The sequence below is a fragment of the Mus musculus genome, chromosome 10, assembly GCF_000001635.26.
Source record: "Mus musculus strain C57BL/6J chromosome 10, GRCm38.p6 C57BL/6J".
NCBI lineage: Eukaryota > Metazoa > Chordata > Mammalia > Rodentia > Muridae > Mus > Mus musculus.
Genome location: NC_000076.6, coordinates 54,013,285 through 54,027,950, shown reverse-complemented (window position 1 = coordinate 54,027,950; position 14,666 = coordinate 54,013,285). Strand labels below are relative to the sequence as shown.

The following is a 14,666-nucleotide window of genomic DNA, read 5'->3' as shown; positions in this document are numbered from 1 at the left end:
TTTTTTCTTCAGTGGCTTATTCAGATTTGGTCCCTAAGAGCAGGCTATCAGAAGGGAGGACAGTCTGCACTGTGAGCCTCCTCTCTGCCAGGCATTAGCAGCTGGGGGGGGGGGGGCCTTCAGCACCAATGCCACTGTCTCCTGGCTGCTTCTTTCCAGTTACTTGAAACTCTCACCTATTTGCCAGGGAAAGGAAACCGGGCTCCTCCCTTAGGCTAACATGATGCTAACAAACATGAGACCGGACCCCAGGAGCTAAGTGGCACTTAAAGAAGAAAGCAGAGCTAGTGTCTTGACAGAATTGCTCCTCAAAAGGAACCATTTATGTCTGATCAGTTATATTAAGTATAAAGATAAAGTATAAGAAAGAAGCTTTTAATGGCTGAGGTATTAGAGATCAATGAGCACATGAACCTGCTATCGTGTTTCTAAATGTGACCTGGAAACATTCCCTCTAGTGTTTCTCTTGACAACATAGTTTCGTCTCAAAAACAAACCCTGTAATTTTTTTTAGAACACTGGATGAGAATAAACAACGACACTAAAACTTTTCTGCCTTCCATGTCCTTATCATTATGTAAGATTTAAATTTACTCTGATTTAGAAAGTAGAATATTTTAATGTTGCATTACTTCTAGCTTCCTAAAGATAATTTCTCCACTTATTATTTGAACAGTATGTGCACTGAAGTGTGTTCCATTTCTATTTATGGATCTGCACTGACTAAATGCAGTAGCCAGGCGCTGAATACACTACTACTGTCATACAGGGGCATAGTGTGGAATAAACAACCCATAATGTCTCTCTTCTAAGGAGATGTGTCGACTAAAGGATGGCAGAGAGGGATACTAGCCTGAGAGGTATAGAATCTCCATGCAGTGAGAGCTCAGAGGGAATAAACAGAACCTGGGCCTGACTAAGCAAGAGAAAGGAGTTGGGATGAGTCATACTCTCATACACAGTGGGGATTTCATGTCAAAATACAGAGCTCCTCCTACTTACCCATGCTTTTGTTTTTCTGGATTTTAGTCACCTGTGGCCAACTGCGGTCTAAAAAGATATTGACGAAGAGTCTGAAAATAACCTTTATGCATTAAACAGTACATAATCCTGAGTAATATCCTGAGATTATGGTCACTTCCTGCCCTGTCTTGCCCTGGATGTGACTCATCCCAGCATCCACATGATGTGTTACCTACCTTGTCAGTCATTTGGTACCCATTTTGCTCCCATATCTCTTGGTGTTTCATTTCTTGTACCCGAGTCATTCTTATTTCACTAATGGTTTGAAAGTGCAAGAGGACCATGCTGAGACTTTGGGAGTGCCAAAGAGGAGCCAGAAATATTTCCTTTAACAGTGAAAGTACTTGATATTCAACTTAACATGGAAAAAGAGGCAGGGGAGAATCATAAGTTAAGGTCGCTCAGAGCTACAGTCAAATGAATTTTCTGTCCATGGAACTGGAAAGAAGGAAAAGGAAATCTGCATTGGTTTTGTAGTCCCACATCAGACTGCAAAAGTTATGGCCGCAGTGCTTAAGTGTTGAGACGGGAAAGGCATTAAATGTATTTATGCTTCAGAAAAATGATGGTATATATGAGGTTCAGTGCTATCTGCTGCTGCAGGCATCTCCCAGGGTTCTTGGAACATATTGCCTGCAGATAAAGGGCGACTACTGCAATGATTTAAAAAAGAGCCAGGCATGGTGATAATTCTACATTTAGCAAACTTCACATAGGCACACTCCAGCGCAGCTACACAAAAATTAATGACAACTGCCCCTTTGCTTCAGGCTTATTCTTTCTTTTCTTGTTGGAGAATGCAATCACAAATGAAGTTTCCAAGAGGTTTAGCTTGTACAACTTGGAGCAAATGTTAAAGATTAGTGTTCATAGCCTGTAACCTGTGAGAAAAAAATATTGTTTGATGTGGTGTATTTTTATATTTTATTTTTTGGAAGAAAATAATACTCTATTCAGTATTACTGTTCATTAATAAGTTGAGGATTATGCTCAGTTTTTTCTAGGTATGGTCACATATTTTCTAGACATTTCCATATACATATGGACATATGTATATATATACATATATATTGAAATGATATCTTTGGTATTTTTCAGGCAACATCAAAGGAGCTACAATAGTAGATGCCCTGGATACCCTTTTCATTATGGGCATGAAGACTGAATTTCAAGAAGCTAAATCGTGGATTAAAAAATATTTAGATTTTAATGTGGTAAGTTCAAGCTTCTCATGGAGTCCTTTGGTTTTAGCTTCTCTCTATCATATCCATATATGAGACTCACTGTTTATCCTAATCTGTGCTAATAGAAGCAAATTCAACTTTTTAAATGTGTATGTGTACATAAGGGAAATAGAGGGTAGTGGTCATTGGCTATAATTCATCCAGGCTGGCTCACTTTTCTTTTTCTTCCTATAGTTTTTGAGGCAGGGTCTCTTACTGCCTAGAACTTGCCACCTTAGGCTAGCTAGCCAGGAAACCCAAGGATCTGTCTGTTCCCGGCTCTGCACACGGGGATTACACATAAAGGCCACCACACCCAGCTTGTTGACTTGGGTGCTGGGGGTCAAACTCAGGTTCTCCTGCTTGAAAGGCAAGCACTTTACTAAGTGCTCTTTACAGCTTTGAATGATGAACCTCTACAGAGAACAAACACTCTTAAGCTCTATGCCTGTTCAGTTATTGTGCACAGCATATATCCTTTTTGCTAAATTGAGGGCGAATCACATCAAAAGAAATAAATATTTAAAGTTGTCTACATTCTCAAATCCTCTTGTTCAAAATACTGTAGCAACCCTGTGAGGTGGATATTGAAGCCTCTAAGGTTTTCTCCAGTGCATATGGCTGGCTGTATGCTGGAGCCATGACTCTGTCACTGGGCTGTGTGCCCGGTGCTTAATCCTGACATGGTACAAGGCATCAGCAGCCACTGTCACTTAACTCAGGCTTCAAACACTGTTCAAACCACTAACATCTAGATGTGTGTGCATAAATAAGTTTTCAATTTCTTTGTATATGTACCTTCTTGGCAAATATCCTGAGACCTAATGTACTCTGAGGGAACACGATGATAAAGGGAGATGGCTCAAGTGTTTGATGACCCTTGGCTAGAAAGGACTGTGTCTCCTTGGATCTGACTGGACAGCCACTGTTTTCCCTCATAGGGATGTTGGCAAGGAACTTAATCTAAGGAAAAGGAAGGACGTCAGCCCTGACTTTTTAAAAGTCCTTAACTTATGGCTGTATTATTGGTATTATTTTAAATTTGAGATTACTTTGCAGAAATCTTTGCAAGCCTCTTGTCTAGCTAGAAGTGTTCACTGGTATCTGTGACTCTCCACAGCCAAGGACTAGTATCTGTGAATCCCCACAAGGAGCATACTACATGTTGAAGTGGGATGGAGGAAGAGAAGACTGCTTCCCACCCTGCTGCTTTGTCACTCCTTTGTTCCCATGGAAACTGGACATCAGTGTTAGCTAGAGCATTAAAGATTAGTAAAAATGTGTCTTTATCTATCACTCTGAATTTAAAAGATTTATAAATTGCAAGTTTTAATATTTCATTCTTCCTTCTTTGATTAGATGCTATGCATGCTATATTTAGAAGGCTTTATGGACAGAAAGTTTATGCCTAATTTTTCTGGAAACTGATTCTAGAATACCAGAGAGATAATATCCCAATACTTCAGAATTTTGGAGACCAATATGACAAGGTGTTTTAATTTTTTAGATTTATTTATTTTAACATGTATGAATGTTTTACTTACATGCATATATGCCCATGTACTATGTGCATGCCTGGTGCCCAGAGATGGTCAAAACAAGCAGTTGGGTCCCTTGGAACTAGAGGTATCGATGGTTGTGACATACTATATGGGTATGAGGAACAATCCTTGATCCTTTGCAAGAACCAGTGTTCTTAAATGCTGAGCTACTCTCCAGCCCCATGTTATTATTTAAATGTTGAGGAAAAGTGGGTATAAAGAGCTGGTGGTGCAAATGTACAGAGTTGTGATATGGGACGTTATGTGGTAGTTCTGCTCATATAAATGGAGATAAAAATGAAAAATTAGCGTATAAAATGTTCCCTTTTTATGATTATTCCTTTAGTAATACTTGGTCTTTGTTTGCTTGCTTGCTTATTGCTTGCTTGCTTGCTTGATTGATTGATTGATTGATTGATTGCTTTTGTGGCGCTAGCTATCAAATCCAGGGTCTTGCATGTGCTTGCTTAGTGCACTGAGCATTGTCTGGGCAATGTTTATTGCTAGGAATGACTCCAGCTACCTCCCGCACACACTCATCTTTCAACTATGGCAATATATCTTCTACACCTAGAAACTTTAATAGCGCTAGACCTATGAGTAGTCCCGGGCCCATTTTCTGATTCTTGGGTTGGTCTGTCTGATACATGCTGTGTTGTCCCAAACCTCTTCTAATCCCACAGCAGTTCTTTCCTCTGAATGTAAGGAATGAAGAGACTTGGAGTGTGGGAACTATTGTATTTTTCATAACTAAATGCAGAGACCTCTCACGGTAATAGTTAAACATCACTGTAGTAGAAGTTTGAATGGTGGCCTTGGGCCACTAATTAGGTGAAAATAGAATTTTTGCGGGCTACAGGAACCCTTGAGAAGCAAAATGAATCTAAATAAGGAATATAAACTTATGTAGAAGCCAAGAAACTGTGTCACTTCGCCTCCTTTGTAAAGGAGCAAGCTATCACTAAATGTCTGTTAAGAGGCTGATTTTTAAAGGTTTAAATTTTAAACTAAAAACATATGTTTTAGTGCCTTGATATAAACATCTATTGATAATCTGGCTATGCTTTTCAAACGTTCTTCTACAAATTGTAGCCATGTGTCTCAAATTTCTGTTTATTATTTTATTTATCTATCTATCTATCTATCTATCTATCTATCTATCTTTCCCCCATGCCACTTGTGTGTGTGTGTGTGTGTGTGTGTGTGTGTGTGTGTGTAGTAGGTATTGTGTATGTTTGGGGATTCACACAAGAGAAGCTGTATCAGGACCCTGAGTGTCTTCCTCTATCACATTCCACCTCATTTCCTTGAGACAAGAACTCTCATTGAGCTGGAGGCTTGCCATTTTGGCTATGCTACCTGACCAGCAAACTCCTGGGATCCTGCTCCCACCCCAGCCCACCTGCCCACACATACCAAGGATTCTGGGATTAGGCATATGCACCTCTGCCCAGCTTCTTCTATGGTGCTTGCCTTTGAACTCAGGTCCTCATGCTTGCAAAGCAAATGCTTTGCCCACTGACCTTCTCCTCAGCCTTATTATACTATTCACAGCATGGAGTGACTTGAAACAATTACTGAGCCTCTTCATCAAAATTACCGTATTTCCCCATTAAAAAAATATGCTATCAGGGTGAAAGTGTAGCTCAGTTGGTAACGTGCTTGCTTAGCATGCACACAATCTAGGCTAAATCCCCAGCACCATACAAATGAATGTAGTGGCACATGCCTGCTAATCCTAGCACTCAGAAGGTAGAGGCAGGAGGATCAGAAGTTCCAGGCCAGCTTTAGCCAACTTGGTCTATGTAAGACATTTGTGTTTTGTTATGACACATGTATCAGTAATACAGAGTTAGAGCTTCTCTTGTTAAAAAGAGTAACACATAAGCTCAGGAAAGGCATAGGAATTATTTTTCCTTCTTGTCACTGAATGATATGGGTCTTTAGCACAATGTTTTCTCGTTACTTTTATAAGCCACACGTGAGAGCTTCAAGTGATTGCTTCAACAACCGCTTGATTTTTTTTTCCTTCAGAAAACTTTGAGAATTTAATTTAATTTTGCATTCATGGGAGGGGAGAAGAAAGTAAGCTTTACCTGAAATAGAAAAAAAACAGAATTTCGTTTTTAGAGATAACATGTAATAGTCTAGCCTCGAGGACACAACATGGCCTGCATTTAAGCTAACACCTCTTCCTTATAATGCATTTTAACTGGAAGTCCAAGAGTTCCTTGTTTTGTTGGGTTTGTTTTTAAGTTAATGCATACAAATGCATCCAGTGTGACTGCACAGGAAGAAGAAATAGAGCTGAGACAGAAACACGATTGCTGGGGTTTAATCCTAGCATCTCTAAGTGTAGTCCTAAAGTTGAGAATAAATGTGTGCCCATGCAAAATACTCAGTTTATAGCACTTAAAATTTACTTTACCAAATGCTTTTCAATGGGTTTATACTGCCATTCACTAAAGCATAGCAAGTTGATTCACTTGGTAACGCAAAATTCAAGCATCTAAAATCATTGGGTTCATATGACTTAGGGAGTAAGAGCAGGGGCTGCTTTGGTGGAGCTGTATTCAGCCTAGGCATCAAAGAGGCATACAGGTGAGACTGAACACTATTAGAATAGACTCTGATGAGCTTCTTGATTTCAATTCAGTGTAAGCCCAGGATGAAAGAATCTAGGCTGTCATTTATTCCCATCCATTCATTCATATGCTAATTATGTACCAAGCTCTTGCTAAGGACCAGCGACTTACACTTCAGGTGCTTCTCTAACTGGAAAAATGGACATCTTCCCTTCAACTTGGTTACCTTAGGAAGACAATTAGAAAGGCAGACAGGCCAGAGGGGCTGTACCTGGTTAACACCTGATGATTGATTGATTGATTGATTGATTGATGCTGGTTGGTGTTTTGCATAGGTTATTTCAATCTCTTCTGGAGGGCAGATGGTGTTTTGTTGTTGTTGGGGTTTGTTTGTTTGTTTGTTTGTTTTGCTTTTATAGATATACACAGTTAAGTAATCTTCCCAAGGCTGCACAGCAAACAGGAGATATAATAAACACGATATGACTACTTCATTTGCCCTGTTTTTTTCATGGTGAGGAAATACAAAAAATTGAGAAATACACACACGTCCTAAGAATCTGACTTAGACATGTAATCTTCATATTCCAGTGCTAATCATTTAGTAAGAATTCAGTCAGTGCTAATGAAACAGAGAAGATGCCTGGCTCAGCCTACTTCCTGACTGAATGTGGGCTGAGCTGGGAAGCCTGCTTACAGACTGCATTGGCACCTGTGCAATTGGTCATTTTTACACAACATGAACCTGCTTTCAAGCATGTTTGTGGTGGCTACTGGAACGGGAACATGTTTCTGAGTGAGTGCTAATTCAATTCAATTTTGAACTTCTCCGTAGCGCTTCGGAAACATACTGTATTAATTAGAAAGCACTAAAAATTATCTTTAGTAGCAAATTTTATAGAGATGGACATTTTCTCTGGGTAGCAGTTCCTTATACAATGTCTCTGTGAACACAAAAGCTAGATGAACTGTGTTCTTACACCGGCTTTGTGCACTGTAGAGAAGTAGTACTCGCTGTGCGAGGTGGGGCTTTCATTGGGAAAGACAAGAATGGAGTAAGTTATTTTGCTCTACACTAACACTGATGCTGAGAAGTTCAGCAAATTGCCAGGGTTGTGCACAATATATAATAAATCCAGTATATTTTATGTGATAAAGGTGTTGGCAGAAAGGTGATTTTTTTTTGGTGTTTTGCATTTGTTTGTTTGTTTGTGGTTTTGTTTTGTTTTACTTAAAGATATACTATAACCATGTTCATTTAAGTATGTAAGCCAAACAAGCTGTGCAGTCCTCTGGGACGACTGTGAGTCCACTTCAGCCCCATGGCTTCTCACACGGCTGAATGACCATTTAACTAACCTGCCCCACCGTTCCATGCCATGAAGCATGAAAGAAAGGACATTTTTCTTAATTTTGGTTCTAGAAAGTTTGTTTATAAGCAGCATTAAATCCTGATTGGTCCAGACCACTAATGTATTATCCTGCTGAATAGGGTGATGGGATATTTGCCCTCTGCTGCTGAGGATCACAGGACCAAGAGTTAGGGCTCTGAGAGGACCTTGTCTTTCTTTCTTTCTTTTTCCACTTTTCTTTTTAATTAGATATTTTATTCATTTACATTTTAAGTGTTATCCCCAAAGTCCCCTATACCCTCCCCCCACCCTGCTCCCCAACCCACCCTTTCTAGTGATGATTCCTGATAAATCTGAGTTGCCACTTGGACCCTTTCTGAACCTTCATAGCAAAACCAGCCTACTAACATAGGCAACACAGCTACTTGCCTTTCTCTGTAGCTTTAGTAGTTTAAACACTGCTAACAGTCTTAAGAAATGCATTCTGCTGTTTATGAAGCTAAGAGCTGGGGGCACACACTCACAGCAGATGCGACTACACTTTAATAGATTAACTTTTACTTACTGCGAATCCCTGAGATGTGAAGCAACATACATTCTGGAAAAGCATTCTTTCAGGAGGAGTATATTACTGGGAAACACAGGCTGGGCTTGTAGGCTATTCTTTAACTAGAGGCATTGCAAGGTTTCCTGTATATAAGGCAGGGTAGTTATCATATGTGTGGGTACAGTAGCATTGCTGCTGGACGTAATTACTATAGTGAATGATAGTGGGAAAGTTGTTACTGATCACAGTCATGGAGTTGGTATGCAGTGGGGCAGCTGTCACAGAAACTTGTGTGTGTGTTGTGTATTGTACAAGAATGCTATGCTTACAGATCTCTATATAGAAAGCTGACAGAGTTTGGTGGAAGGGCTGGTAAAAGGAGATTGCCTGAATTGAGGGATCAAATGTTCTCTTTCTTTTTTTGTTTTTCAGATTCATTCATTCATTCATTTACAATCCATTGTCCCTACACCCAGTCCCCCCTACCACAATTCCTCACTTCATTCCTATCTCTGAGAGGATGTTCCCCCACCACCAAGCTTCCCCTTTCCCGGGGGTCCCAAGTCTCTCGAGGACTCTGTATAACCTCTCCTACTGAGGCCAGACCACACAGTGCTCTCCTCTATATGTGTTGGGGGCCTCGGAAATGTTCTCTTTCAGAAGATCTTTTCAATTCAATGAAAATGTAGTGCTGTGTAGAATCCTAATAGTTAAAGTCTGAACAAGCTTTATTATAAATAACTAGCTTATGGCCTGGAGACCCAATGAAATAAATTACTTTCTTAGGGGAAGCATATGGTTCTGCAATTTCCCAGACAAATGGGAGCTGGAGCTGACTTGGCTCTAGAATGGTCATATCTTTTTATTTTCCTGGCCAAGCCTGTGATTCTGCTGAGTGGGATCTAATAGATATCATGCTTTGGGTAATTTTGAAGGATGAGTTGCTTATGAAAATGTAACCTAACTGGAATTTCTCTGTGCTCTTTAAAATGATGACTCTCCTGGTACGAGTCTTTCGGACATTCATTTCAGAAAAGGTGGTGAAGGGGTCACTATTTTTGTCACCAGATTAGTGTTAGAGTCTTCCTATCCAGGATTCATGGGGTGTTGGTTAGGATGAAGCCTTTTCCAGGACAGGAGTGGAGCAAGATGTTAATTTAAGGATTAGGAGAGAAAATTAATGTTTTTCCACTTTAGCAATCTTTGTCAATTTATCTGATAAATTTAGATGTCTTGTAAATTGGAGAAGAAAAAAGAGTGAATTCAAGAACTTGAGAAGTTATAGGCACTATTCTTGTCAGGGTTTTCTCTTGCTGTGATGAAACACCATGGCCAAAAGCAACTTGAGGAGGTAAGGGTTTGTTTGATTTACATATCTTGCGTCACAGTCTATTGACTGATGCCTCAGATTCAACCTGAGCATGAACCTGGAAGCAGGAGGTGGTGCGGAGGTCATGGAAGAATGCTCCTTCCTCGTTTCCTCTTCATGGCTTGCTCAATCTGCTTTCTTATAGAAACCAGGACCAGCAGCCCAGGAATAGCACCACCCATAATCGGCTGGGCTCTCCCCCATCAATCACTAATTAAGAAAATGCGCTACAGGCTTGCCTACAGCTTGATCTTATCCAGACATTTTCTCAACTGAGCTTTCCTTCTCTTGAATGGTTCTAGCCTGTGTTAAGTTGATATAAATCTAGCCAGCACAGGTACTCAGTAAGCCTCATAACTAAAGCATTCTTTCTCAATGACCTACAGTACTCAACCTCCTGATATTTTTATGTCAACTTAATTATACCACCTATTTCATTAAACATATGCATGAATTTGTTTGAATGTGTTTTATTTTTGTACAGCAATGCTAGAAGAAAAACAAAAGAGTAGTCTCTAATTGAGATCTGGTTAAGAGTATAGTACATCTTCAGCCATGTCCGACCTATAGCTGCTAATTGGTCTGATATTAGCAGGTTCATTCAGTTTGAACAAAAGGCTGAATATACTGCTCAAATTATGACTTCCATAAGACTATACACTAGGTACTACAGAATATCCAGATGGCAACAGCTGTCTACTGAATGTGTGACTTCTCCAGGTATGTGTTCTGCCTGACATTCATGAGTTCAGAGTACCTTGTACAAAGTGCATACCAGTCTTTTACCAGTGCCAAAACAGATGTTGAGAGACAGCAAATAAGTTATCCAGGATCTCACACTCAGATCAGCCTCCAGTCTAATCCTCCTAATTCACAACAGAATTTTTAGTGAATTAATTAGATTTTTAATGTATGTGTGTACATGGTAGTGTGTGTGTTCTTGTGTGTGTGTTTGTATGTGTGTTTGTGTGTGTGTGTGTGTGTGTGTGTGTGTGTGTGTGTGTGTGTGTTTGTTTTCTATAATTCTCTACCTTATTCACTTGAGAGGTCTATCACTCAGTTAGCAGCCAGCTGTCCTGGCTAGGCTGGCTGGCCAGGGACATGAAGCTCCCATGCTCTTCCCTTCTTTAGCCTCCAGTGCTGCACTTACAATCACAAATGGCCATGCGTACCCTTTTCCCACAGGTGTGGGGATTCAAACTCAAGTCCAAATACTTGTATAACAAGCATCCTTACCCACTAAACCATCTCCCTAGCCCCAGACCAGAATTTTCATAACTGGCAACCATTTGCTTATAGTATAAAATTTTATCCACCCCCCCCCAAAAAAAAACACTTTTTTTTTCACCTAAGGTTCTGTAAGGAATGATCCAAAGTATCGAAATGTCAATCCTCTGGCCTAAAAGATAATATACCCTAGAATATTAAGGAGAGCTTAAACTAAGGTTTGTAAATAATGTAACTTTGGAAAAATGAGGCAGAAAGAATTGCCTGGGCAGGGGTCGGGAACATTGTTCCTGTGCAGTTCTGCTTTCCAAGCACAAGGAGATGATGAGAGTTAAGGATTGTGATGCTGTGGTATCTCTGAGCAAGTGTTTCAAAGACAAGGGCATTCTAATCACTGGGAACCTGGATGGCTTTAGCTAACAATCCTGACTTTGCCTCAATCTCCCTAGATGATTCTGTCCCTGCAACTGAAATGTCATAGCCGCTGACCTTGAGCGCAGGACATTGCAAGGTTATCTTTCAGTATGCTACAGCAAAGCAAGATAAATAGAATGCAGGTTCTGGAATACACACAGAGCTGGATCAATAGCTGCTTGACTAACTGCATCCAATAAGTGATTGATGTCTAGATTGAGATATATTTCTGATGGCAATTGACATGGCTCAGTCCCCTACCTTGCAATAATTTTCATCAGATGTCTATAGAAAGGTCTCAACTGTCCGGTGCTTTTCAAAGGGGAAATGGGAAACGCATGTGTAATGAGCCTAGAGCCTGAATAAGGAAATAAAATCACCTCTGTAAGCTTCTCTAAGTGAAAACACGAAGAAAAACTGTTTTCTGGTTTAAAATGTAAAAAAAAACACAAATACAAACTAAGGCAAATGTGCTCTAAGGGCTGATATTCATTAGAGTTTTATTAGACATTATTTCTATTAGATATGAGAGATAAGTATGAACCAAACTAAATGCAATAAATTTTCCTTTTTTTTTTTTTTTAAATCAGAGGTTGTGTGAACTAACAGCAGGGTTTAAATGACCCTCATTCAGAGTGATCCATTTTAGTGATAAATTGCATAATACAGAGGGGGTTTAATCCAAATATATAAGTTGCAAAATATAAATTATTCAGTACAATTAAATACACTCATACCATGGCTTTATTTTATGATAGTTTCATCTTTAACAGTTCTAACTTTTTATAAGCTCTCTTTTGCAGGGACTTTCTTAAGTAGGAGCTTCAGTTATTAGACCCCTAGATCCTTTTTGGGAGAGCATGTAGGAATGAAGCAATCCATCTCTTATTTGTTTCTGAAACTCTTTTCTGAAATGAAGACTGACTTAAGTTTAAGGATCTTGTCAGTTTTCATTGTACTCACAGAACCTAGGCCTGGGCCTGGCACATAGTAGTTGCTTAATAAATGGTCTCTAAAGGCGATATCTCAAATGGCTTTTCTAAGTTCATCTGACAGATGCTGGCTCCATACATTCTATTTTGCTCTTGGCCCTTGTCAGTATCCGTGAATGGTTTGATACTAACCAGAAGTGACAGTTACTTAGTAGGCCTGATGAAGTATACCTTATGTCTGTTTGGGGTCATACTATGCTAAACACCTCATTAAAAAATAGAGATGCACTTAGCAGTAAAATATTATAGAACCATAAAGCTATTGGTGGTAATTACTACTTAAGTATCACAATTATTTGACTATTAATAACCAGGCATGAAGTGTAGTCTGTGAGGTATCCGTAGAGTCCAGAAGAGCCAGGTTTTGAACCATGAGTAAACATGTGTCCATTGAAATCCTAATTCTTCTACTGTTGTGTGGACTTCAAAAGGTCACATTCATCACTCTCAGCCTAGCTTTTTTCTCATTCTGTGGACAGGACATAGGAATGATAATTAAGGTCTGAGTGGGGAATAAAGGACATAAGGGAATGAGTAAAGCATGTGCCATATTGTAAATAATAAAATCAAGCTACTACTGATGTAACTAAGAACCACTCTAACAATGAAAGCACATACTGTTATCACTGTTGTGCCAAGACAAAATGTGGCCTTAGAGCTGTGACTGGGAAGGCAGAGGCATGGAGCAGCACTGGAACTCAAGCCCCAGGTTTATGTGTCATTAGCATTCTGCCTGTGCCACTTTAACATAATAGAAACAGATTGCTAGACTAGTGTGGAGCTAGCAGCCACACTGTAGTCTGATTGGCCTTTCAGGAGGAAAAAGCAGACAAATGAAGGAAATAATGAGAACACGGAATAAAAAAAAATAATAATAAAAGCCCTGATCTCGTTGCCTTTGCACAGCTACAGAATATCAAGTGTTAGGTCTGCTTCTGCATATAGGAAAGACAGAATTTTAGTTTGTGCTATTTTTATAATTTTGCTTTGAGTCAGAATTATTCCTTATCTGCTTACCCATGTTTTGCCATATTTACAAGGGACTTCCTGTCTTGCCTATAGGTGCCCCTGGGCAAGCACACAGGTCTGCGCAGACTTTAAATTACAGCAGCTTGTCATACCATGTGCTTTCATCTCGCATGCTATCATTATGTCTTAACCTACTTCACTTTGTTCCCATAGAATGCTGAAGTTTCTGTTTTTGAAGTCAACATACGCTTCGTCGGTGGACTGCTGTCAGCCTACTATTTGTCCGGAGAGGAGGTAAGTTGCAAAGTCATATAGACGTTTGAATTATGAAATGTCTCCAAATTACTCTTACTGTTAATTGTGCCGTTTGTGGTGTGGAAAAACCCACTGAAGCCTCACATCCTGACGATCAGCTTAATTTCTCAAAATGTGTGCCAATCCAATGAACCAGCTGGGGGGAGTCCGACAGCTCCTATTGTCAGGTTAAGGTGCTGCCTTTAAAAGCGTGGCTCCATTATGCTATGCATGCTGTGATTAGAAGTACAAATCCCACATGTCTGCGGGCATATTCCCCGTGCTTAGCGTAACGGCAGACTTATAAGTGCATTTTTTTTCCTCCAAATTTATTTTAATGTTAGTATATTAGCTTAGTAAAAACTTTTAAGTAAAGGAAGCATGACAAACAAGATCTGAAAATGACAGTAGCTGTGAAATTGAGGGGTTGCAACTCTGAGCTTGCTAGCACATGGTCCTGCAGGCCAGAGTCCCTGTGAGAAATGCATCGTTCTCTTCCTGAGTCAAAGCTTAATGAATTATCTGCTGCTTAGGGCAAAGCACGGATTTTTAATTTACTTTTTTTTTCTTTTGGTAGATTAAAGACTTTTGCATCGTGCTCATCAAGGGCACCAATGCTATTTTCCTGAAAGCATTTGGACAACTTTGTGACTTACGTTAAGTGTCCACTAAGAGTTTCAGGAATCGGCTCACCTGTAATACTGACAGCGTTAAGAGCTGACATCAAGGAAACGTAGTCACGTATTCCAACCGCACGTCAGTCAGATTGACATCAGGCTCAGCATTCTGGCTGGGGAAGAGTAGATCTTAGCCTGTGTAGTATTTCATGTATTTCTGTGCTTCAAACAGATTTAAGCAGGGTAGTAAATGTTTAATGAGAGAGGCTGCTTGACTTTGTTCCTGTCTCCAAGGTGCTTTTCTCATCAGAGCAAAGCAGCTCTCGACTCCTTTTCTCTCTCTCTCTCCCTCTCTCTTTGGAATCGGTTCTACCGCATTTTTAAAAAGTATATAGATGGTCCCTATAGTCCCCTGTGTCATTCTGTCCAAAGCATCATTTGAGCCTGGGAAACAAAGGTCTCTGCTGTGCTAGTCCCCCTTCCTCTCCCTGCCCCACCCCCACGTTACTTTCT

At 39.9% G+C, this 14,666-nt stretch overlaps 1 protein-coding gene across 7 annotated transcripts in view; it reads left to right on the top strand.

The window, feature by feature from the left end:
* Nucleotides 1–14,666, top strand: part of Man1a (mannosidase 1, alpha) — a 171,832-nt gene that overhangs the window by 48,666 nt on the left and 108,500 nt on the right. For all 7 annotated transcript variants that reach the window (XR_001779471.2, XR_003948601.1, XM_006512568.3 and 4 more), the window contains 2 exons: nucleotides 2,122–2,237; nucleotides 13,456–13,536. Coding sequence is in view for 5 of the 7 variants with exons in the window: in XM_006512568.3 (XP_006512631.1) it covers nucleotides 2,122–2,237; nucleotides 13,456–13,536 (197 nt within the window). In the remaining 2 variants the exon portion in view is untranslated. The remainder of the gene's footprint in view (nucleotides 1–2,121; nucleotides 2,238–13,455; nucleotides 13,537–14,666) is intronic.